We start from the raw sequence: 26,326 nt of genomic DNA, 5'->3' as shown, positions 1-26,326 counted from the left end.
AATTCCCTATTTTTAATAGGCGATACAGCGCATTCCTACTCTCTCCCTTCTCTTAGATCTGCAGGTGTCTCCACTGCTCCAGTAGACTGAGAAAAGGAAAAGGAGGGGGCGACAAGAAAGGAAAGGAAATTGTCTGTGTGGCTTGGCGGGGTGGGGTGGGGGGTGGTGTTAATATTATGATTAAAAGCTTTCCTCTTCAGTTTGAACGTTCTTACCCATATTAATGATCTGACATTAAGGAATATGAGTCTGAGCAACAGCGGAGTATGAGTCCGTCCATCTGTAACTTATAAAAGGAAAGGAACAAAGCAAGGATAGGAGGCAGGAAAGAGATGCAGGGAGAGAGCGAGATGTAGGCGCGTGGGGACGGGAAGGGAGAGGCGGATTTGGCAGTCAAAGGGGGGACGAAAGGAACAGGAATGGAAAGTGTGGCCTGGCCGTCCAGCCTTGTGGTGGAGAAGGTGGAGCCCACGACGTCTCACTTCCCCCCACCCCCAGGTTTTTCCTTTGTAGGTGGGGGCTCTCAGGCATCTGGAAAGAATCGGTCGGCTAAGAAAGGCAAGGCTGTCGCCTGAGGATGCGCAGGCTCGAGACCGCCTCTCCTGGTGCAGGCGGGCGAGCAGGGATGGCAGGGACAAGCAGTGACCCCAAGGCAGACGGTTTAGCGGGCGCTAGGGGCGAAAAGGCCACCAGCCCAGTCCCAGGGGTCTGGACGCCCCAGGCCAGGGCCGTCCGTGCAGGGGATGTTGCCGCGCCCGCCCCGCTCTAACTAGCGCCACTCGGGCGCTCTCACTCCCGGCCCGACCCTCTGCAGGCCTCGCCTTGTCCCCTCAGTCTGGACCCTCTAGTGCAGACCCCTCCTCGCCGTGTCTGGCGACAGTCGGCAAACATGGCCGCCCGGCGTCGGCCGCGGCGCCTCCTCTCCCAGACCTCGGGGGCGGCGAGGCTGGCAGCGGCGGGCGCCCCGACCCGCCACCCGCGAGCGCGGAGTGGGGCGGGGGCGGCCGAGGCGAGAGGCGGGCGGGGGCTGCGGGGAGCGGCGGCCGAGGGCCGGGCGCGCGCGGGGGCGACGGCAGGGCGGGGCATCCGGGCTCGCGCGGGGCCGGGCGCGGGCGCGGGGGCGGCGCGGCGGCGGCGGTTGGAAGCGGCGGCCCAGAGCCCTCTCGCGGCCGCGGCGGCAGCAGCGCCAACCCCAGCAGCAGCCCGGCCCCCGCCGCCGCCGCCGCCGCCGCCGCCGCCGCCGCCGCCGCCGCCGCCGCCTCGCGCTCCCGCCGCCCGGCCCGACATGAGTGAAGCGGGTCGGGTGCCCTCGCCAGCCGCGCCGCCGGAGGTGGCAGCGGCAGCTCCGGACGAGAGGAAAGGGAAGGAGCCTGAGCGCGAGAAGCTGCCGCCCATCGTGTCGGCGGGCGCCGGAGCTGCTGCGGTAGGTGCCGGGCGGGGGCAGCGGGGCGCCCCGACGGCGGGCGTCGGGAGGGAAGGCAGGGGGCGCCCGGTGACCCCCGGGGCCTCCCGCGGAGATGCGCCCGGGCCGTCCTTCCCCGGGCTGGAAGGGGAAGTGTGCCTCGTGGACAGCCGCGAACACTTCTCGAGCTGCACCTTCCACAATCGGGAAATGTTGGGGTGGCCGCGTCCGCTGCCTGTTTTCGGTTATTGTCTGGTTTGGGGGGGCCCACCTTCTCTAAAGAAATGACCGGCATCTTGGAGTCGACGTTATCATCTGTTGGGTGAGGGCAAGGTGTCAGGCAGAGGGGAGTGGGTTTTCCACGGAGGTGCCTGCCTGCCTTTGGGACGCGGAGATTTCCCCCCTTCTCTTCGCTTTTCTTTCCCTTCCCCCCTCGGATTGAACAGGCTGTGCGGCGAGTTCCACTTAATTGTGACCTTTCCGTTGCTGTCAGGATAGTGGGAGGTAGATGCCTCGGTGATGGTTTTATTTTTCATACGGTACAGACATGTGACGTAAGGTGGGGAAGCTTTTTTAACCTTTTATTTAAACTCAAGTTATCTAAGCTTGACAGGGATGATTTCCCAGCTGGATTTTCTTAAGGATTATTTGGAGAGCGCTCTAAGCCTTCAAACTACATATTGCCAGATGATGTAATGGGACAGCCCCCCCTTCCCTGTTTTTACTGGTGGTTATGACTCTCTGGTTACTTTGGAGCACACACACAAAAATTAATCTCTGATTTTTGAGAATTTTATTTGATATAACATTTAAATACTTCTTGAAAGTTTGCTTTGGTACATTTAAAGGCCATGACTTGTCATGCATCTGTGCTTGACAAAATAGTAAAAGTTTAGAGAACATGATACATTTTCTTTATTCCTACTTGCAATTCATTTCTTAAAACCTCCCTCTTAAATGACTAAGAAGTTACTAAAATAGCTCACTCTTTAAAGTGTTAGGAATAATGTTTTGATTCTGTAGGTTTTTAAAAAATGTCTAGGGACTGTGATAACTGGAAATTGTTAGAACAGTCTCTGATCATTAAATCAGTGCAGCAAAGTGTGGACAATAATAAAATGACACACATATTAAAATATAGCTACAATTGAGTGGTAAATTGGAGTTATGTGCGGTTAGGAATCACTTTGGGAAATGCTTTGAAGGAATTTGTCACCCAACTGCTTGCAGACCCAGTTCTTATGTTGGTACCCTAGGCTTTCAGAGTTTATCCAGCATGTTCTTAACTTGCAAAAAGACAGTGTTTTAAAAGTCATTCCGGGGCTCCTGGGTGGCTCAATCGTTAAGCGTCTGCCTACGGCTCAGGTCATGATCAAGCCCTGCTCCGCGGGAAGCCTGCTGCTCCCTCTCCCACTCCCCCTGCTTGTGTTCCTTCTCATGCTGTGTCTCTCTCTGTCAAATAAATAAATAAAATCTTTAAAAAAGATAAATAAAAGTTCATTCCTAAATCAGTTGTTTAAAACAATGAATGCATATGCTTATAAGAAACAGTTATATGAATGGGTTTAGGTCCTCAAGTGAGCACCCTTTCCAAAACATATTTATCTCAGTGTAACTGAAAAATTGAAGGTTTGAAATAAAAACTTGGAGAAATTAATATAGTATGGACCCAGGTCTACGGACTGTTTCCCGAAACCCTTGGAGTTTAGAGTTTTGGAATCCAGAGTTTTTCAGATTTTAGAAAGGCAATTCAGTGCATATGTCATATATAATATCCACAGTGAGGTCCTGGCCAGTCCTTCATAGTCAAGCATGTCAGTAGCTCTGCAGTGAAATGTATGTGTGTTCTCACTAAGAGAGGTAAAGTCAGACAAGTATAAATAGTTCAGATCAGGTTGGATTGTCAGAGTTCAGGTCAGGTACATGTTTTGTCACCATATGAGTTACAAAAACTTTTCAGTTCTAATAGTTTATAGGATTTCAGAAGTGTGAAGCCACTTTTACTACTAGTCAAACTAGAATAGAGTTCCAATAAATTTTTTAAAACCTTGAATTAAAGAAAATTGAAGAAAATACGTGTTTGGTCCTCCAGAGGGCAGGAGAGCTGGGATGATATCTGAGTTCACCAGCAGGTGGGGGAAGGTCTTGGTGTGGAAGGACAGGGAAAGACAGTTTGTGGCCTGTTTGTTTTTCAGCCTCCTCTGTGGGTTAGATGAAGCTTCTGGAGGTTTGCTTAGGAACCTGACTGCCATCAGTAACTTTTTCTTTGGGCCAGTTTAGTGATTCTTTTTGCCCCAGGTGAACAGTTCTATGTAGACTGAGTTTATGACTCAATGTAACCCTACATTATTGGCTTTTTCCAAAAATCATTCTATTACATTTTTATGGGAGTTTGGAAATAATTTAGAGGGACAGCTCCCTAGAATAAATAGAAGGCCAAGTTATGATGACCCTAAGTAAGCTTGAAGAGTTGGGACTATAGCCTGGAAGTGTAAAGAAATATGCAGGGACGGTGGCGCCTGGGTGGCTCAGTCGTTAAGCGTCTGCCTTCGGCTCAGGTCATGATCCCAGGGTCCTGGGATTGAGCCCCACGTCGGGCTCCCTGCTCCGTGGGAAGCCTGCTTCTCCCTCTCCCACTCCCCCTGCTTGTGTTCACTCTCTCCCTGTGTCTCTCTCTGTCAAATAAATAAACAAAATCTTAAAAAAAAAAAAATGCAGGGGTGGGATTGAGGGTGCTGGAAAAAGCAGCCCTAAAGTGATTGATTCTAAGACCACCTAAGTGTGAAGGAAGTCTGTTCTAGCCAGGAAGTGCCTAACACAGTGGTCTCAAACCTGAGTGACCAGAGTTTCCCTGGTAGCACGTTAAAATCCTGATTCCCAGATCTCACCTCAGAGCACCGATTTTCAAATTTTGATGCACAGTAGAATCACTTGGGGAACTTTTAGAGCCATCTTTGTCCAGTTTCAATTGCAAACCAGTTAAATCACTTTCTGTGGATGGGACTCAGACTTTTAAATTCTCAGATATAGCTAAGATTGAAAATTCATGCTTTATGTATTAAATTAAGAGCACCATGAAATCTGTGTTTTAACTACATTTCTTCAAGTTTATGGAGCAGCATTTGAAATGGACTGGTGAAAGTTATGGATTAAGTCAATGAGGCACAGCAGAAATCAAGGGTGGTGGGGGAACAGAAATGTTGGTTAAAGTGGTTCTAATTAGAGATGCTCAAGAGGCTCAAGATAGAGACCTCAGAAAACCATCAGGGTGCATGGTTTGGCCCTGCTGCTGTGGAGAGGTGACACAAGTCCACAGAGTTGAGGAGACTAAGGAGTTGGAAACAGGACATGGATACAAAGGGGTGCTGGTGTGAACATTGAATTTACTGAGGTTGACAAATAGGAGTGGAGGAGACTATTGTAAATTAGTTGCTGATATAATACTGAAGTTAGAAAAAAAAAATGGTGAGTAGGGAAGAAGAAAATGGTCAAAGGAAGAGCAGAAATAATAGTGGCTCAGTCGGTTAAGTGTCCGACTCTTGGTTTCGGCTCAGGTCATGATCTCAGGGTTGTGAGATCAAGCCCTGCCTGGGGCTCTACACTCAGTGTGGAGTCCGCTTGAGATTCTCTGTCTCCGTCTCTCTCCCGCAGCTCATGCAAGCACTTGTGCTGTCTCTCTCTCTCAAATAAAATAAATAAATAAAATCTTTAAAAAAAGAAGAAATAATAGTAGCAAGTGAGGATGAGTTTGACTGTCTACTTCAACATTTAAATCAGGTGAACAGGAAAAGGGAGGAAGTTCTCCACAGGATAGGATAGCAAGGAATGAAATGGGTTTAAGCAAAAGCTAGATTTAATTAAGTCAGGGAGATGAAGGGAAATGGAGGAAATCAGTTTAGGATTTCAAAGGGAAGTTTGCCCACAATGAAGGCCAGAAGACTTGTCAAGTAGGTGGAAGCTGAGGGGAGGGTTTTGAGGGAAAGCATAAAGTTTGTGGAGAGGATTTGGCAGGAAGTCAAAGAATGAGAAGTTCATATATATCGTGTCAGGTGTGTATAAATGAGCTTGGTGAAGCCACTAGCCAAAATGTAACTACCAGTTATTGAACATCTATTATGTTTAGCTTTGGGCTCGATGCTACAGAAAACACAAAAACATGGTTTAAAGAAAATTCCTCCCTCAGAGGAAGCAAGGCTAACACATGGAAACATAACAAAGCAAAGCAATATGTGTAAGTCACAATGAGCCATAGAAACAATTTGCGCTATAGGAGACCAGAGAAAGGAAATCAATGTGTGCAGAACTGTGAAGAAAGGCCTTGAAGTAAAGGTAATTATTTAAGCCGGCTGGCCATTGAAGGATGATAGGATCTGGATGGGCAAAAAAAAGTGGGATAAGTAATCCAGTGGGGAAAACAACATGAACAAGGCTTAAGGAAAAGCATTAGGGAGTAATACAGTGAGCCCAATGGAAGCGTGCTGGGAACTTGTGGGAGGTAAGTAGGATTGCCTGGGGGCTGGAGCCAGATCACTAGGCAGAGAAATACGGACTCTTTTTTTTTTTCCTTCCTGTGGTTAGTGGGAAGCCACTGGAGTTGCTTAAATAGAGGAGCGACATAATGAAATCCATGGTAGTGATTAGCGGTAGTTAGCCTGGAGGGGGAGGAGGAAGAGTGCAAAGAAGGAGCTTTGAAGTTGGTACCCGAGATAAACAGTTGCATCCACTCAGGTGGTAGCCATGTGATTAACGGGAAGGGATGGAAGAACACACATGATGTGAAACCTTATTAGACAGCAGAATGGAAAAGAAGGAAGATTGATACAGAAAAGGATTCTGCAGTTTTCAGACAAGTTGTCTCAGAGAAAAATGTTTACATCAAAAGGCAATCCAGCCAATAGCATTCCAAATAAACGTGTGTGTGAACTCACATAAACCCTGCCCATCTAGGTGTTTGGAACAATCTCATACATGGAGACTCTTATGCCCTTTGTCCATTGTGTTCTAAACAAGAGGTGAGACAGGAAAGAGTCAAGGTTATGGTGCAATTAATAAACCACAGATATTATAAAAAAGCATCATATATGTATATGCTTAATATGTATAAGTAATATAAATAGTAACTAGTATTTGAGTACGTACTCTATGCTAAGCATCTTCCCTGTATCTCTTGTTTAGTCAGATTGCAACCAAAAACAATCACAACAACCACTACGATGGTGAGGAAGGTATTCTCATTTCACAGAAAAGGAGTATGAGTCAGAGAGGTTACCTGTTCCTTGCCGAAGGGTAAAATGGCGAGTAAGGAGCAGAGCTTCATTGAAAATTGAGACGTTTCTGGCTCAGAAACCCATGCTCTTCCCATATACTGTATCTATAATCAGGGCAATGTGGTTCAAAAAACCTGCACCTATAGCAATATTTGTTCTTTTTTGAAAAGAGGATGTGGTCTAGTGACAAGTTTGTTCAAAATTTTGTTAACCAGAGATGGAACTATTATGAAGGAGAAAATCTGTTCTAGGATATCTGATAGTGTCAGTTTTAATGATGGTATGGAGGAATGAACTTTCTATGTAAAATAAAGCAATCTCATTAAAGAAAAATAATCTGAGGGTCTTGAGACGTAAAAAGGAGGGGTGATAGCTATATAAATACATGTCCAGGGTGTCTCTAATTTTGAGTGGGTTGTAAAGTCTGTTTGTCAATTTTTTTTTAACTGCATAGCCATTATGTTGCTGCCTGCTTATTCTGTCATTCATAACTAATTCAGGATGTTAGGACACAAGGAATTTGTATGTAACAATTGGAGAAAAGTGGTCATTGTTAAGTTGTGAACCAGGGAACCTCCAAAAGTGCCCTATGTGATACTGAACCCTCCTCATAAGGTAAGTGAGAAGACTAAATTAATACACATAAAGCATTTAGGAAAGAGCCTGGACAAAGTGAGCACTCAATAAATGTTGGATGATGATATTATTGTTGTTGTTATTATTATTATTTGCAAACCAACATCTGTAGCTGGAAAGCTGTTTGTAAGCCAGCCCGCCTTTCTAATTCTGTCCTGTGGCTTTGGTACTTTCCTTCATAACCTTCTATATCAAGCTTCCAGTCCTGTACCACCCCATCTTCCTTCTCCTTTCCTACCATGTTTGTGTACATATGCATGCGCACACACACAAACACACTGAATGAAAGGACGTTATGCATTCTCTGAACTCTTCAGGGCTGGTGTATGCCAGGGTTCATATGAATTTCTTTTTGAAGAGGAAAAGAATAGCTTCAAAAAAGGGGTACAGCTAGTGTTACCCTGCCAGAGTAGCAGGTTATTTTGGCATAGTGTTTGGAAATTAACTTGCTTATTTTTAGTTTGAGTTGAGGAAGAGAGAGTAGAGAAAGATCAACAAAAGACAAGTGAGGAAGTGGGTGGAGCTGAGGAAGCTCTGGGAAGCTTTGATTTCCCTTTTTCTCTTGTTTTTGTTTTGTTTTGTTTTGTTTCTAGTATGAGTTTATGGGTGAAGGATTCCTTCTTGCATTGCAAAAATGTTAGACTGCTAAGCCTTATATGAAGAATTAGTTGTTCCTAAGTTGATATTTGTAACTTAGTGACATTTTGGTAAGCAGTCAAAAACATGTTTTGGGGAATGATTGTAGTAGACGAATATGCCTTTTAAAAATAGAAATTATTGAAATTTTACTAATTCAACTGAATTGAAAAGTCTATCTGAAGTCTGAGCCTAGTCATTAAAGAAAGCTCTATTTCAAATTAACTTGGTTTTTATCCACATGTTTTTATTAAAGAACAGCAAATTGGTTGAGGAATTGTGATTGCATCAAATCATACATTTTAAGAGTAGTATTTTACTGTGTAACAATAATCTGTTGATGCAGTTTTTTTTCTCTTCCTATGTTGTAAAATAAGTGAGTAAAATCTCCTATACCACCGTGCCTTCCTGATGAGTGAACACTGAATTTTCTGTTTCAGGACTAACATTTCTTTTATATTAAGTAGGGTTAGTTTTCAGTAATTTATAAGATTAATTACATTGTGACTTTTTTGGTGTCAGAATTTTGTTTCAGAATCCACACCCTTATTTCCTAGTCTCCTTTAAAAGAGGTGGCTTATATCACTTAAAGAAAGCAATTCCACTTGGACTGGTGCTACTTAGTTTGGGAGGGAAGTTCACACCTTGCAGGTAGCTAACTTTTCACATCTTAAAAGAAGGCTGTCAAGCAAAGTTAGCGCTTCTGATTTTATAACCCAGCATCCTAATAGGGAACCCTGAAAAAACATATAAAAAAGAAAAACAAAGTATCTTTACCCAGTAACAGGGCCTAAAATAGTCTCCTTTGTAGACTAAACACAGTTGAGGCCTCTCATCTGATATGGCCCTACCTGGTAATTTAGGTCAGTTTCTATAAAAAGTTGGTAAAGCAGGCTATCTTAAATGTTGGTAAAGCAGACTATCTTAAATGTTTTTTATTTTAACTTAAAACATATAAATGTACATTTGTTCACCTGTCTTTTGACACAGTAGCCTTTGCTCAATACCACAGGAAGACACTCTTTGTAAAGTGGCTTTTCTAGGCATTATAGGTAGTTTCTGGACTCATTGATACTGAATGATACATGCATTATGCATTATATTAGGAGCTCTTAACTTGTTGCTAAAATATTTATTTTTGGATTTGAAAAAGATATTTCAGTGAGGTATATGGCCCAAAGTATAGGTTGCTATGATATATTTATTGATGTATGTATCGATATAGATATGTATTGATATATATATATATCAGAAATTACCAAAGCAAGACACTCAGTTTTTATTCATTCAGATATCTTTTATTCTTTGTCTATAGAGTATTTTATACCACATTTAAATTCACTACCTTTCCAACAAATCCCTTCTTCCAAAAATGATGTAGGGATGTTCTGAATCAGAATAATAATTCTGTTCTTTTTCCTAAGATTGTGTGCTGTATTGGATCTAGTTTAGGAAAATGTGTTTTCATCTGTCTAGATGAGCTCTGTCCAGGAGAAATATAATGCGAACCACATATGTAATTTAAAATTTTCTAATAGCCACATCAAAAAGAATCAAAATAAAGAGGTAAACTTACTTTTAATAATATATTTTATTTAGCCCAGCATATCCAGAAATTTACCATTTCAATATTTAATCAATATAGACATTGGCTGAACTAAACTACTTCACCTCTTTTTCATACTATGTCTTTGAAAATTGTATATTTTACACTTACTAGATATCTGTTTGTATTAGCATATTTCAAGTGTTCCATAGCCCCCTTCAGCAAATGGCCATATTAGACAGTGCAGATCTGGATGATATCCTCTTGTCCTCCCAAGATTTCTTAAATCCATTCTTAGTTATAATTATTGTTTATCCCTATTGTAGCAGTCCTCAAAGTGTTCTTCTCTTCCACATCCTTATAGAGGTCCATAAGGTCGAAACTACTTTTATGATACTGAGATGTTATTTGTCTTGTCTCATTCCCGCTCATTCTCCTGAGAGTAGAGTGCAGTTTTCTGAAGGGTACATGACTTGGTATTGCAACAAATTGAACACAGAAGCAGATAGAAGAATCCAAATGTCTTCTGTGAAACCAGATGTTAAAAAATAGATTTGAAAAATGTAAATGCCGCTCTTCTAAGACTTTTTTGTTGTTGTTTGAGAAAATATATTTTCCATAAATGGGTTTATTGTTATCTTAAAAGGAATTGAAATGTGCAACAATTTTTAAGAGTGTAAAGGGATCCTGAGACCAGAAGGTTTGAAAACCACTACTATAATATATGTTGAATTTCCTTTGTTTGCTTTTTTTTTTTAAAGATTTTTTTTATTTATTTGACAGAGAGAGACACAGCGAGAGAGGGAACACAAGCAGCAGGAGAGGGAGAGGGAGAAGCAGGCCCCCCCGCGGAGCAGGCAGCCCGATGCGGGGCTCGATCCCAGGACCCTGGGATCATGACCTGAGCCGAAGGCAGACGCTTAACGACTGAGCCACCCAGGCGCCCCCTTTGTTTGCTTTTTATTTGGCATTTTGATGACAAGTATTCTACAAAAGTGTATTTTCCAACTAACCAAGTGTTATTGAACATTTTAGAATGCCCAATCATTATTTTTGTATGGAGCACTTTCTAAAATACATATGTACCTCTCAAATAGAAGGTACTGAACACAGTTTAACATGTCATGTTGATTAGATCCCTGTGTCAGCTTTGCATCCAGAGCTGACCTCACCACAGAGCTCTATGCAGAGTCCATCTGTAGTGTTTGTCTCTTCAGTAAGTAAAACTTCTGCCAGTTGACCTGAATAGCTAGAATGTAATATTAATTTTCACTTGATATAGTTTAAAACGCAAGCATTTCCCAGCTTGTTCACAAAACTAGTTAAATATGTTTAAAATATGTTATGAATAATGAATTTTGTAGATATAGGAATTCAATTTAAAATATTTTAATTCACAGACCCTAAGGTAGTGAGATATTATGGCTTTAAAAGTGTTTCATAATGGGACAGAGCCAGCATTTTATTCTTTTATCAGTGATTGGTTTAGAATGTGAACAAAAATGTTTTATCTTCTACAGCAGCTTTTGGGGAATAGAGGATGAGCAAGATAAATTTTGCCAGAATCTTGAATATGATAGAACTTGGTATTAAGTACAAAAGCTATCATGGAAAACCACAAATATCCTTCTTATTAGCACCTGATGAAAAATATGATTAAAAAAATCAGAAATTTAACTTAAGTGTAGTTTGTTTCTCAGTAAAGGTTGAAAACAGGAATTTGTACAAAAAGTTAAAATAAGGTTGACAATATTATATGTTAACAATAGCAGAGCAGATACTCTAAGTATTTATTTATATTTTTTGAAATTATTTGTGATTATAAGTAGTCAAAGAGACCATTGAGGTCCATGTTAGGTACTCGTGAAATATGATCTTTGATTAGTTATATAATTACTAAATAATTTTTTTTTGCTGTTTATTAAATCCATGGTAGCCTCTGCCTAGAGTTAAGTCTATTATTTATTATGCCAGGTTTAAATATTTTGAGGTTTGTTTCCTCAATGAGTTCTTGATGTTTTTTTCCCCCGTGTTCCCTATTTGTGCTTATCTTCAATCTGTAACAGCTGGTTGGGTATCCTGCTACTCTCTATTCTTCAACACATCCAACCCACTGCTTATAGGCTGGCCACATTCCAGAACTTCATCCTTAGTGTTCTCCTGCTGTAGGACTCCTAGATTGCATTTTCAAAACTCCTCAGGAAACCAGATGTAATAATTGTGGTAGATCCATTTCTTAGAAGACTCATAAAGAAATGTTCTCTAACCCTGAATTTAGTCTGATGTTTGATGTCAATACCCAATAGCTTCTTGAGTTGATTCTCTAATTTTTAGTTTACCATGGTACAACATGCTGCCCTGTTTTTCTTGTGAAAGTATGAGGTTATGTGTAAAATTTCTCTCGTACAAGCTAGTGTGGGGCAATGGCTATTTTGTGAGTTAGCTTTTATTAATCTGTAGTGTACCGTCAGCCTCTGAAATTGTCCATGATTTGTTTCATGTCAGTTCAAGTATAAAGTATCAAGAACATGGCTATCTTAAAACAAGAGACTTAGTAGACCAAGGATTTTTTTCCATGTTTAAGTTTTTTTGATTACAAGAAACAGAAAGCTGGGCCATATATGCCTCCCTTAGGAAAAAGGGGGATTTATTGGAATGATACATATCCAGACAGCAAACTGGAACAGAGATTGGCTGCTCTCTGTGCCTCTGCTATTCTCACTCTTGGCTGGCACACTTTTCCATATTCCTTCATCTAAAATCTGGAAAGACCTCCTTCTGAGTACATACTAGGAAGCATCAATGCCTTTTATGCCAGGCCACCTAATGGGTAGCCACTCAGGCTCCAGATGGCTGCCCTTTGGTTGAGCGCCTATCTCTGCTCCCATCTGTGCCCGTTCCTGCACGAAGAATAGCAGTGATGCTTTGAGAACCACAGAAGCAAACACTGGATTTCGCAGCCATGAAACATGCTCAGTGTATCTTCCCTCAAACCTTTGTACCCTTCCAGCCACTGGCCTTTCTCCCCTTCTGTAAAGCTTCTGGACAGAGCAGTCCCTGCTCATTGCCTCCACTTCCTAACTTCCCACTCATTCACTAGTCCAGTTCATATAGTTTCTGCCACCACCATTCCCCTGAATCTGTTGTCTCCAGTGTCCCCAAGATTTCACAGTTGTTCATTCAAGTAGGCACATTTTTGACCTAACCACTCTCCATTGTTTAACATCACTGACCACTTTTTTTCTTGAAAGTTGATCCTCCCTTCGTTTTTAACACATCACGTTTTCTTGGATTTCATATCTCCTTGGCCACTGATCCTTTATCTTCTTTGTCAGCTCATATCATACATACCTCAGAGATACTGCAGGTTTAGTTCAGACCACTGCAGTAAAGCAAATATCACAATAAAGTGAGTCAAATCAAAATTTTTTTGATTTCCCACTGCATATGAAATTATGTTGACACTATACTGTAGCATATTAAGTGTATAAAAGCATAATATCCAAAAACCAATGTACATACCTTAACTTAAAAATACTTTATTGTTAAAAAATGCTGACCACCATCGGAGCATTCAGTGAGTCATAATTTTTTGCTGGTGGAGGGTCTCGCCTTGATGTTAATAGCTGCTGACTGATCAGGGTGGTGGCTGATGAAGGTTGGGGTGACTGTGACTGTTTCTGAAAATAAAACAATGAAGCGTGTTGCATCGATTGACTCTCCCTTTCACAAATGATTTCTCTGCAGCATGTGATGTTTTTTGATAGCATTTTACCCACGGTAGAACTTCTTTCCAAATTGAAGTCAATCATCTAAAACCCTGCCTCTGTTTTATCAACTAAGTTTATGTACTAATGTACATCCTCTTGATATTTCAACAGTCTTCACCAGGACTAGATTCCATCTCAAGAAACCACTTTCTTTGCCCATCCATAAGGAGCAACGCCTCATCTGTTAAAGTTTTATGATGTGATTGCAGCAGTTCAGGCACATCTGAGACTCCACTTCTAATTCTAGTTCTCTTGCTGTTTCTGCCACATTAGCAGTTACTTCCTCCACAGTCTTGAACCCCTTAAAGTCATCCATGAGCGTTGGAATCCACTTCTTCCAAACTCCTGTGGATATTGCTATTTTGACCTCTTCCCATGAGTCACAGATGTTCTGAATGGCATGTAGAATGGTGAATCCTTTCCAGAAGTTTTCATTTGACATTGCCCAGGTCCATCAGAGGAATTCCTATCTGGGGCAGCTACAGCCTCATGAAATGTATGTTTTAAATGTGACTTAGAAATCAAAGTGACTCCTTGATCCACGAGCTGCAGAATGGATGTTGTGTTAGCTGGCATGAAGACAACAGTCAGTTCATTGTACATCTCCATCAGAGTTCCCGGGTAACCAGGTACATTGTCAATGAGCAGTAATATTTTGAAAGACATCTTTTTTTTTTTTTTTTTGAGCAATAGGTCTCCACAGTGGGCTTAAAATACTCAGTAAACCATGTTGTAAACAGATGTGCTGTCACCCAGGCTTTATTATTCCATTTATAGAGCACAGGCAGAGTAGATCTAGCATAATTTTTAAGGGCCCTAGAATTTTCGAAATGGTCAACAAGCATTGGCCTCAACTTAGAATCACCAGCTGCATTAACCCCTAGAAGGGAATCAGCCTGTTTTTTGAAACCAGGTATTTACTTCTCCTTTCTACGAAAGTTTTAGATGAATCATCTTCCAATAGAAGGCTATTTTGTCTGAAATAGCACTGAAAAACCTGTTGTTTACTGCAGTCGCCTTCATGAGTTAACTTAGCTAAATCTTCTGGATAACTTGCTACAGCTTCTGTATCAGCATTTGCTGCTTCCCTTGCACTTTTGTTATGGAGATGGCTTCTTCCATTAAACCTCAGGAAGCAACTTCTACTGGCTTCCAACTTTCTGTAGCTTCCTCACTTCTCCCAGCCTTCATAGAATTGCAGAGAGTTAGGGTCTTGCTCTGGATTAGGTTTTGGCTTAAGGAAATGTTGTGGCTGGTTTGATCCTCTATCCAGACCACTAAAACTTTCTCTATATCAGCAGTAGGGCTGTTTTGTTTTCTTATCATTTGTGTGTTCACTGGAGTAGCACTTTTAATTTCCTTCAAGAACTTTTCCTTTGTATTCACAACTTGGCTGTTTGGTGCAAGAGGCCTAGTTTTCAGCTTATTTCATACATCAGCGTATCTTCTTCCCTAAGCTGAATCACTTCTAGCTTTTGATATAAAGTGAGAGATATGCAATTCTTGCTTTCACATAAATACTTAGAGGCAATTGTAGGGTTATTAGTTGGCCTCATTTCAATATTGTTGTCTCAGGGAATAGGGAGACCCATGGAGGAGAGAGATGGGAGAATAGCCGGTCCATGAAGCAGTCAGAACACACACATTTATCAAATAAGTTTGCCATCTTATATGGGTGTGGTTTGTGGTGCCCCAAAACAATTATAGTAATAACATCAAAGATCACTGATTATAGATCACCATAATAATAATGATGAAAAAGTTTGAAATATTGCATGAATTACCAAAATGTGACACAGAGACACAAAGTAAGCAAATGCTTTGGAAAAGTGGTGCTGATAGACCTCTTGATCCAGGGTTTCCAAAACCTTCAATTTGTAAAAATGCTGTATCTGTAGAATGCAATAAAGAGTAATAAAAGGAGGTATGCCTCTGTTTCCCACAGTTCTGTCCTTATATTAGTTTTGCATAACAATGCTACATAACTGTGGCATAATGATAACCCTGTCAGTTAGGAAAAAATCCATTATTTTGGCATGAGAAACAGGCTTTTGCCTAGCAAGCATTGATTCCTTTTCTGGTCACTCACAAAATCATAGTCTTATAAAACCCAGTCTAGAATTTTCAAGTTTTTACATATTCTTAAACCATACACGCTCTTGTTTATGGTGAGGTGTCAAAGTATGCCTGTTCTCCTGAACTTTGAAATAAAGCATTTTATGTTATTTATTTATTTTGTAATTTATGGAAGGGTTCTGTGATTCTCATTATGCTTCACATTTGGAACTGAAGTAGTTGTTACATTTGGCCATTGCTTTGGCCCAGCCTTCCATGACTCTTCATTCCCTTTCGTCTTGGTTCAGACTTTATTTCTTCTGATATAACGTCCTCCAAGGCCTGGTTTAGCTTCTAGTTTTATTCCCTCTAGCCTCTTCCCTACACTGCTAACAGAGTAATTTTGCTAGATACAAGTATGATCATGTCGCTCCCTGCTTAGACGTCCTCAGTGATTTTTCCCTTTCGCCTTCCATCCAGCACATCATCTCTACTCCATAGCTTGAGGGCTTCATGATATGGTTCCTGCCTGTCTTTCCAGTCTCATCTCACTGGGCCATTCTCCCTTTCTGATTCTCTGTTTCAACCACACTGCTCCCTAAATCCTATTGTTGCTCAGTCTTAGATAACAGTTAACTGTCTTTGACAGTTAGCAGTGAAAAAAACAAAAACCGCCCTTGGTATACTAAATTATTGAAGATATTTAAAGCTAAGTCAGCATAGCTCCATTTCTAAGAGGCCATTCATTGATCTCATTTCACAAATTGGTTATTTTTATTAATTACTACGTATAAACGAAATATATAGTGGATCAAATTTGTTCCCACTAGTATTTAAGATGTTCTATAGAACAAAACATACAAGTAAGCAAACTTGGCCCTAGTAGTTAATAAAATTTTTATTTAAGTGTCCTAATATTTATAGTAAGATTGAATTACTTTTTCAAATGTATAGTTTATTTTGATTTTATTTTCCTAATCAACATACTAGTTCTGTGAATTTGAGTGTATTGCTATAATTTACCAAGATTATACAAATTATGTAATTTACCAGAAAAATATTGGGTATCACTGTCTTATCTCTTTCTCCAGTTTTCTCTCTCCTCAGGAATCTGTATTATAAATCTATTAGAGATTAGAATTGATAGCTGCTGAATGGATTTGTTGATTGAATCAGTTACTTGTTATTTTTTATTATTCAGAGATTCCACAAGTGAACTAAGTAATGTTCTTTGGGACCTTCTTTTATGGAGAAAGCGTAGAGGAAGAAGTAGGAAAATAAAATATTGAGTCTTTCCTAGATTGCTAGGACATCATTTCCTTAAAATACACTTAGTTTTTCTCCTTATGTCGATTTCCTCTGCTTACTTGAGTTGCTCCTAAAGCTACCGAATTTCATTCAGCATATATCTGTAAAAGTCGAGAAGATAATAGCCACAAAGGGTTGTTGTGGAAACAAGCTGTTATGTGTAACATACCTACTGTCACAGGATAAACTCTTAATAAGTGATAGCTACTATATTGAGAGACTTTAATATATGGTGGTTTAAAGGTAGAGACTTGAGGGTCATTCAGAGTTTGAATTCCTACTTACCAACTCTGTGAACTTGGGCTTGGTACTTCAATTTCCTTATTCATAAAGTGGGATATAAATACATATCTCATAAGAATGGTATGTTAAGGTATTTAATATAGCACCAAGCCTATAGCAAGTACTCAATAAGTGATTTGTTTTACTATGCTTTTATCACAGGAATAGTCATTTGTTGAACCACTCATTATGTTGTAGGTTTTGTACAAGACCCTAGATGATACTGTTTATGATTCTGAAACCAGATTCATACCCTACATCTATTAGATTACTTTGTTTTAGTTAGGCAATATGTCTAATAGGCTGGATCATGTAGACTAATCCTAACAGAAATATTAATCCGTCTTCACTGAGCCTAAATCTAGTCAGGACGCAAGCAGAATTTCTACTTGTGGCTCTATGAGAATGAATCAGGTGCCCCCCCACCCCCAAGAGAGTAGGAAATGTGAGAGAGTCAATCCTTGGTAATCGTAAATGTTTTTGCTATATGGTATATGAGCTGATTCTGAAAAGGCAAATGGAAATCAGTTCAGTGGGTTAGGAAGGAGGAGAGGAAAAAGAAACTATTGTGAAAGCAAAGAAATTACCTTTAGAGTAAGGGAGTGAATATTAAGGAAGAAGTTATATTCTATTAAGCATCAGTAAGCTGGAAAGAGCTAGAGCTGAGAATAAACCCTGAGGTAGCTCCATAATTGAATATTGCCCTGGTAATATTTTATTTATAATTATAAAATACAGATGAACTACATACTATGGACTTTATAGTTATTATTTTGTGGAATGTGTGTTAACGGATAGATTCTGTGCTATAGGAAGGTTGCACTGTTACATGCACCTGTGGATCCCTAAATGCTTAGCATTATCTTTTCTTCCCCCATCACCTATTTAACCCAAACCCATCCCCTCACCCATCTCCCTTCTGGTAACCATTAATTTTTTCTCTATAGTTAAGAGTCTCTCTCTCTCTCTCTTTCCCTTTGTTCATTTGTTTTGCTTCAAAATTCCACATGTGAGTGAAATCAAATGATATTTGTCTTTCTCTGACTAACTTACTTCACTTAGGATAATACTCTCAAGCTCTATCCACGTTGTTGAAAATGGCAAGATTTCACTCTTTTTTATGGCTGAGTAATGTTCCAATGTGTATCTATGCCACATCTTCTTTATCCATTCGTCAGTCAGTGGACATTTGAGCTCTTTCCATAATTTGGCTATTGTAGATAATGCTGCTCTGACCATAAGGGTGTATGTATCCCTTTGAATTAGTATTTTTGTATTCTTTGGGTAAATACCTTGTAGTGTAACTGATGGATCATAGGGTAGTTCTATTTTTAACTTTTTGAGGAATCTCCATACTGTTTTCCAGAGTGGCTGCACCAATTTGCATTCCCACCAACAGTATAAGAGAGTTCCCCTTTCTCCACATCCTCGCCAACACCTGTTGTTTCTTGTGTTGTTGTTAGCCATTCTGGAGGTATAAGGGGATATCTCACTGTAGTTTTGATTTGCATTTCCTTCATAAGTGATGTTGAGCATCTTTTCATGTGCCTGTTGGCCATCTGTATGTCTTCTTTGGAAAAATGTCTATTCATGTCTTCTGCCCATTTTTAATTGGACTATTCATTTTTGGGGTGTTGAGTTTTGTAAGTTCTTTATAGATTTGGGTACTAACCCTTTATCAGATATGTCATTTGCAGATATCTTCTCCCATTCCATAGCTTGCCTTTTAGTTTTGTTGATTCTTTCCTTTGCTGTGCAGAAGCTTTTAATCTTGTTGAAGTCCCACTAGTTCATTTTTGCTTTTGTTTCCCTTGCCTCCTGAGACGTGTCTAGTAAGAAATTGCTGCCAAGGCCAAAGAGGTTGCTGCCTGTGTTCTCCTCTAGGATTTTGATGGATTCCTGTCTCACATTTAGATCTTTCATCCATTTTGAATTTATTTTTGTGTATGATATAAGAAAGTGGTCCAGTTTCATTCTTCTGCATGTGGCTGTCCAATTTTCCCAACATCATTTGTTGAAGAGACTGTCTTTTTTCCATTGGATATTCTTTCCTGCTTTGTCGAAAGTTAGTTGACCATATAGTTGTGGGTCCATTTCTGGGTTCTCGATTCTTTTTTTTTTTTTTTTTTAAAGATTTTTTATTTATTTGACAGAGAGAGAGATAGCGAGAGCAGGAGCACAAGCGGGGGAGTGGGAGAGGGAGAAGCAGGCTTCCCGCCGAGCAGGGAGCCCGATGTGGGACTCGATCCCAGGACCCTGGGATCATGACCTGAGCCGAAGGCAGACGCTTAACGACTGAGCCACCCAGGCGCCCTGGGTTCTCGATTCTATTCCATAGATCTATGTGTCTGTTTTTGTACCAGTACCATACTGTCTTGATCACTACAGATTTGTAATATAACTTGAAGTCTGGAATTGTGATGCCTCCAGCTTTGCTTTGCTTTTTCAAGATTGCTTTGGGTATTCAAGGTCTTTTGTATTTCCATACAGATTTTAAGATTGTTTGTTCTAGCTCTTTAAAAAAAAATGCTGGGGGCGCCTGGGTGGCTCAGTTGGTTAAGCGTCTGCCTTCAGCTCAGGTCATGGTCCCAGGGTCCTGGGATCAAGCCCCACATCAGGCTCCCTGCTCTGCGGGAAGCCTGCTTCTCCCTCTCCCACTCCCCTTGCTTGTGTTCCCTCTCTCGCTGTCTCTCTCTGTCAAATAAATAAATAAAATCTTAAAAAAAAATAATAAAAATAAATAAAAATTTAAAAAATGCTGTTGATATTTTGGTAGGGATTACATTAAATATGTAGATTGCTTTGGGTAGTATAGATATTTTAATAATATTTGTTTTTCCAGTCCATGTGCATAGAATATCTTTCCATTTCTTTGTGTCATCCTCAGTTTCTTTCATTAGTGTTTTATAATTTTCAGAGTACAGGCTTTCACATCTTTGGTTAGGTTTATGCCTAGGTAGCTTATTATTTTTGGTGCTGTTGTAAATGGAATTAATTCCTTAATTTCTCTTTCTGCTGCTTCGTTATTGATGTATAGAAATGCAACAGATTTCTGTACATTGATTCTGTATCCTGTGACATTACTGAATTCGTTTTTCAGCTCTACCCAATTTTTTGGTGGAGTCTTTCAGGTTTTTTTATGTTTAGTATCATATCATCTGCAAAGAGTGAAAGTTTTACTTCTTCTTTGCTGATTTGGATGCCTTTTATTTCTTTGTGTTGTCTGATAGCTGAGGCTAGGGCTTCCAGTACTATGTTAAATAACAGTGGTGAGAGTGGACATCCCTGTCTTGTTCCTGACCGTAGAGGAAATCTCTCAATTTTTCCCCATTTAGGATGATATTAGCTGTGGGTCTTTCACCTATGGCCTTTATTATGTTAGCATTATTTTTTTTAATCCTGGTACACCCAAAGTATAATCACAGTGCATAGACAGAAATGAGCTCTAAAAGGTTTATCTTTTTACCTGAATGGTTAAAGTTGCATCAAAAGACAAGAAAACCTTCAATGAATCAACATGTGAAGTATCACATGCATGTTAGCTATTGAAAATAATATTTGTGGAGCTCGTAAAAATAGTGTTATCTAAATACAAATTTAAGGGACGCCTGGGTGGCTCAGTCGGTTGGGCGTCTGCCTTCGGCTCGGGTCATGATCTCGGGGTCCTAGGATCGAGTCCCACATCGGGCTCCTTGCTCAGTGGGGAGTCTGCTTCTCCCTCTGCCTGTCGCTCCCTCTGCTTGTGCTCGCTCTCTTTCTGACAAATAAATAAAATAAAATAAATCTTAAAAAAAAATAAATACAAATTTAAAAGAGCTGTTAACATGAGTGGAGCATGTACAATATACGAGGGGCTGTGCCAGTTACTTTATATGCTTATTTCAGTGAGACCTCACAGTAACCCTATAAGGAAGATACTATTAATACCCTATTTCCAAACTTTATCAATTTGTAGGTATGACACAACTATTTTCATTTTATATTTAAAACAGTTTGATCCTAGGAAAGGTAAGTCAGTGTTACATATTTTATCTGTATATCATATATCATCAAGTTAAAATCTGTTTAAGTGTTTATGAATTTCTGCAATAAAATAGTTTAAATATAGCTAGTGGGAATCATGCTGCAATGTTAACTTTTCTGTTTTTAGGGTTTGGACAGAGGATCCAAAGGCCAAATTTCCACTTTTAGCAGTTTTATTTCAACTGTTAACCAGAAGAAAGAAGCCGCTGAAAACAGAAGTTCACCTACACATCTTGTTTTCCCTAACATCAAGAATGGTAAAATAATAATAATGATGATTGTTAAAAGTACACATAGTCTGTGGATTTTGGCTGAAAATATATTATCAAACTATTAAAAAGTAGTTTTTTCGTAGGTGAAGTTAATTAATACAATATGAAAAAGAAATAAGCTGTATAAATATTTACAGAAAGGAGCAAAATTGTTATTTTTAGGTGATTGTTACCTAGGGTAAGGTATGAATGAGATACAAAGCTCATGAATAATAGAATTTGGTTAGGCAGCCAGACACTATACAAATATATGAAAATTCAGTATATTTCCTTTACTTGAGGAATAATCAATTAGAAGACTTGATGGAAAAATAATGAAATACTTAGAAATAAACCTAAAAGAAAGTGAGCTAAACCCATATGAGGAAAACTGTAAGACTTTATCAAAAGACTAAAAGGTTGTGGGATGGAAAAACAGCAAGATGTCAGGTATACCCAGTTTACTCTCTACATTTAATACATTTTTCAGCAGTTTTGGGGCGGAGATATTAAAATGATGCTCTATGTGATCTATAAGAATCAGTGTCCAAGAAGATGCAAGCAAAAATCATGAGGGAGCCCATTCCCCTGTAGTACACATATTATAAAGCTATTTTAATTGCAGTACTGCCGCAAAGACAGCCAAATAAATCAGTAAAATATATAGTACATAAGTGGTATTCAGTTATTCAAAAAATGGAATTAGGATGACTGGCTAACCTGTTGAAAATAGTAACTTGAGATTTTTTTAAACTACAAAAGTACTAGAAGAAAACACAGGAGGTTATTTATATAAAAAATCTCTTGGCATGATAACAATGCCAAGAGCCATAAAACAAAAAATTGACAAGTTTCAGTATATAAGAAAATTTAAAACTTCTGTAGGAATATTTTAAAGTCATAAAGTATAAACACCTATAAATGTCATACATAGTCTGTGAAAAACATATCCTTGATCATAAAGACTATTAATAAATCAATAAAATGAACATTCCAATGAAGAAAAGGCAAAGGATCTGAACAGACTAATCAAAAGAGGAAAAATATGAGCAATAACTACACATGTGAAAGGATGCTCAATCTCACTTGTTTTTAAAGAAGTACAAATTACAATAAAAAGTTTACATTTTCCTCTGTGGTTGCAGAGAATGAAAGGATTTATATCTGTGATGTTGTCTACAGAATGTGAAAATTGGCACTTTTATGAAGGGCTGACTTAGAGTACTATGTCTCTATTAAGAAAAATGTGATATGTGTATAAAGTGTCTAGGAGAAGTGCCCACAGTACACTGTAAAATAAAAAACACAAGTTACACATAATAGGTAGAATATGACTCCAGGTTTTTAAGAGTAGGGAAACCTTTTATACTTCTTTGAGCATATAAAGAGGTATGGAAGGATGCCCACCAATCGGTTTAATGGTTTCCTCGGGAGAGTAGAATTGGGTGTGTATTATAAATATGCTTTATTTCTCTGTACAACTCTGTATTGTTTTGTCACAGGAAACATCAATTACTTGCATAATTTTAATTTCCCCTGGCCTATAACAAAACAAATCTGCAAAGGTTTAAATGTCCCTGCACCCAAACAACATAGAACAATCCTAGAAATGTGTAAGGACATAGTTTTTGGTAAATTGTTTGTGTCCATAGCTGTGTGTGGCATAAATTCTTCTCACACAGATTTTCGGTTGATACTCCATGCTAGTGCTAACTTTTGCAGGTTAGCATTTACCTTATTTCATTTATCAACCTTTGCCTTTGATAACTTCTTTCCTCCTGTATTTATGCACTCAGTGTACACACATATACACACACGCATGTTCTATCCCCTCAGTCTGACTCCAAGGAGGCACTAGTGCCCTTCATGTCAGTCCCCCAACCCACAACAAAACAAAACAAAGCTGCAATTGTGGTACCATTAAAGAAATAAAGAAAATGAGCCTATTTGATGGGGAGAGGAATTGAGAGAAATGATATATATTTTAGACATGTTAACTAGATAACAACTGTAAATTATATTCGTGTATTATTTGTGTATACGTTACTTTATCTGAGCCTTGCAACAATCACATAAAATAGAATAGATACTAGAATCCCTGTTGTATTAGTTTTCTATTGCTGTATAACAAATTACCACAAACCTAATGGTTTAAAAGCAACACCCATTTATTAGCTGATGGCTCTTTAAGTCAGACGTCTTGGTGAGTGTGGCTGGGTTTTCTGCTCAGGGTCTTACAAGGTGTTGGCTGGGCTGGGCTCTTGGGGAGGAATCCTCCTCCCAGCATCTTCAGGTTGCTGGCAGAATCCCTGCTGACTATCAGCCAGGGCTGCTCTCAGCTCCTAAAGAGACCACTTATACAGTCTGCCACCTCTGCTCACAGACCCTCTTGGAATATTGTAGCTTTGTGTTTTAAGGCTGGTAGCAGGAGCCCTTGTGTTGAATCCCCTTCATGTTTCCAGTCTCTCTGACTTTGTCTTTTGCAACCAGTGGGAGAAAACTCTTTGCTTGTAGAGGTCTCATGTCATTAGGTTTTGCGTACCTGGATAATCTCCCTATTTTAAGGTGAGCCAATTAATTATTTATATCTGCACAGTCCCTTTTGTCATGTAATGCAATGTAATCCTGATGGGACACCAGAAAGCTGAGACTCATGCCGGCGATCTTAGTTTCTGTTTATCACACCATTTTATAAGTATGGAAACAGGGTCAGAGAGGGTAAATGACTTGGCTGAGGTCACTGCTAAGTGTCAGAACCAAAATTCAATCCACATTTTGTGACAAAACCCTTGTTCCTCTATCTGACAGATAGAGGAAATTCCTGATTGACTTGTTTCTCTTGCCTGATTAATCATATCACATTAATCATACAACTCTAATTACATCATCTTCATACTCCCTAATGCTTCCAAAATTAAATAAAAAATTTTTACCTTGACGCTCAAGGACGTTCAAAATATGACAGCTTTTCAACGTGATCTCCCACTTTTCTCCTACATATAACTACATTTTAGCTATTCTCCTGGATGCCTCATACCTTACCTCAGAGATTTTGCCAGTTTGTTCCCACTGCCTGGAATGCACTCTCCCCTCTTTTCCATCTGACACATCCTGTCCTTCAAAGCTACTTCTTTCTTAAACCTTTGCTGATTCTCTCCAACCAGATATAGTTCTTCCCTCCTTTGACTTTCCATTTAGGTTTTCTTTTGTTATTACCTCTTATCAGTCACGCCGTCTTATGTGTTATCATTCGAATACTATGAACTCTTAGACTGTATGTTCCATGCGGGAATAAATACCTTTGTAATCCCCGCAGGCCCCAGGCAGTTACCTGTCCATCAGAGGGTCTTACAGGTACAGTTGACCAGTTGGCTCTTGAATGACACAGGCTTGAACTGCATAGATCTACTCATATGCAGATTTTTTCAATAAAGATAGTACAGTACAGTGAATGTATTTTCCTTGTGATTTTCTCAACATTTTATTTTTCTAGCTTATTATTTTAAGAATATGGTGGTGTATGATACATATAACATACAAAATACATTGTTAACCAACTGTTCATGTCATCAGGAAGGCTTCCAGTCAATAGTAGGCTATTAGTAGTTAAGTTTTGGGGGAGTCAAAAGTTATACATGGATTTTCAACTGCACGAGGGGTTGGCGCCCCTTCCCCCACATTGTTAAAGGGTCCGCTGTATTTATTGCATAGAGTCAAACAAGAGAGAACCCAGGATGGAGGAAATAGCTCTCAGAGCGGATGTGCCAAAGCAGTAACATCAGCTGCAACAGTAACTCCATATCGTGCTTTCTATGCGCCACTCCTGGTTCTGAGCGCCGTACATATGTGAATCCGTTTAGTCCTTATTGCAGCTGAAGGTTGGAATTCTTTTCCCATTTCAAAGTCAAGAAAACTTAAGCCACAGAGAGTTTTAAGTGACTTGCCCTGCATGAACTTACATAGCTAATGAATGGCAGACATAGAAAAAGGAAGAGAGCCAAGGGTAGTTTTGGATAAGGCCTTCATTAAAAGAAGAGTTGGTATAAGAAAAGAGAGTGAGTCTTGAAAGAGGGAAAAGAACCGTGTTGTGCTGTGACTTAGAAATCAGGGGAGAAGAGGGGCGCCTGGATGGTTCAGTCAGTTAAGCATCCAACTCTTGGTTTTCAGCTCAGGTCATGATCTCGTGTGTCGGGAGATCAAGCCCCACATGGAGCCCTGCGTCAGGCTCCATGCTCAGTGGGGAGTCTAGTTGAGATTCTCTCCCTCTGCCCCTTCCCCAACTTGCACGCGCGCACTCTCTTTCTCTAAAATAAATAAATGAATCTTTAAGAAAAAGAGAAATCAAGGGAAAAGAAAATTTAAAGAAGAGGATTTGGTCTACGATGTCATTGCTAAGTGAGGACAAGATGAATAAGCACTGAGACAATGCCAAGGATTTGTTGTTTAATGTATTTATTGGTGACTTTTAAAAGAATGGTTTCAGTAGGATGGTATGAGGAGAATTCAAATTATAGAAAGTTAAGGGGCAGATTAGTGGCGAGGATGTAGGGGCAATGTAGACTGCCTAGCTTGAACTGAAGATTAGCTTGAACTGAAAGAAAAGCAGGGTCTTGCAGCGTAGTGTGGTCAAGGGAAAGGATCTAATACAGAGGGAGAGACTAAAGTTGCAGTAGGAAAATAGAATAATAAAATGAACTAGTAGAATAGAGAAGTGGTATGAGGATAGGATCAAGGAAAAATGCAAAGCATAGGGGTTGAGATGTCAGCTCCAGCAAGGTTAGGAGAGCACTTATTACTCACACTGTGGAATTAGAGGGAAGAGAGGAAGTAGGAAGAGGAAATGGAAGTAGGAAACTCAGTTCTTCTCGCCTTGAATTCACTAATCTCCTTGGAAGGTATATTAGTTTCCTTCCGCTGCTATAACATAGAACATAAACTTGATAGCTTAAAACAACAGAATTTTATTCTCTCATGGTTCTGGAGGCTAGAGGTCTGAAATCCATGCATTGGTGGAATTGGTTCATTTTGAAGGTTCTTAGAATCTGTTCCATGCCTCTGTCCTAGCCTCTGGTGATTACCAGCAATCCTTGGTGTCTCTTGGCTTGTAGATGCGTCTCTCCAATCTTCGCCTCTGCCTTCACATGGCATTC

General features: G+C 39.8%; 1 protein-coding gene across 4 annotated transcripts in view; it reads left to right on the top strand.

Moving 5' to 3' along the window:
* Positions 1–1,228: 1,228 nt before the first annotated feature.
* HECTD2 (HECT domain E3 ubiquitin protein ligase 2) overlaps positions 1,229–26,326 on the top strand; it is a 72,388-nt gene continuing 47,290 nt past the window's right edge. For 2 of the 4 annotated variants that reach the window (XR_013449679.1, XR_013449678.1), the window contains exons 1-2: positions 1,229–1,423; positions 21,053–21,182. Coding sequence is in view for 2 of the 4 variants with exons in the window: in XM_078077375.1 (XP_077933501.1) it covers positions 1,286–1,423; positions 21,053–21,182 (268 nt within the window). In the remaining 2 variants the exon portion in view is untranslated. The remainder of the gene's footprint in view (positions 1,424–21,052; positions 21,183–26,326) is intronic. The other 2 variants (XM_078077375.1, XM_078077374.1) reach the window with 2 other exon arrangements.

Source organism: Halichoerus grypus, chromosome 7 (genome assembly GCF_964656455.1).
Source record: "Halichoerus grypus chromosome 7, mHalGry1.hap1.1, whole genome shotgun sequence".
Taxonomy (NCBI): Eukaryota; Metazoa; Chordata; class Mammalia; order Carnivora; family Phocidae; genus Halichoerus; species Halichoerus grypus.
The sequence above is the reverse complement of the archived record's forward strand: the minus strand, read 5'-3'. Positions and strand labels throughout refer to the sequence as shown.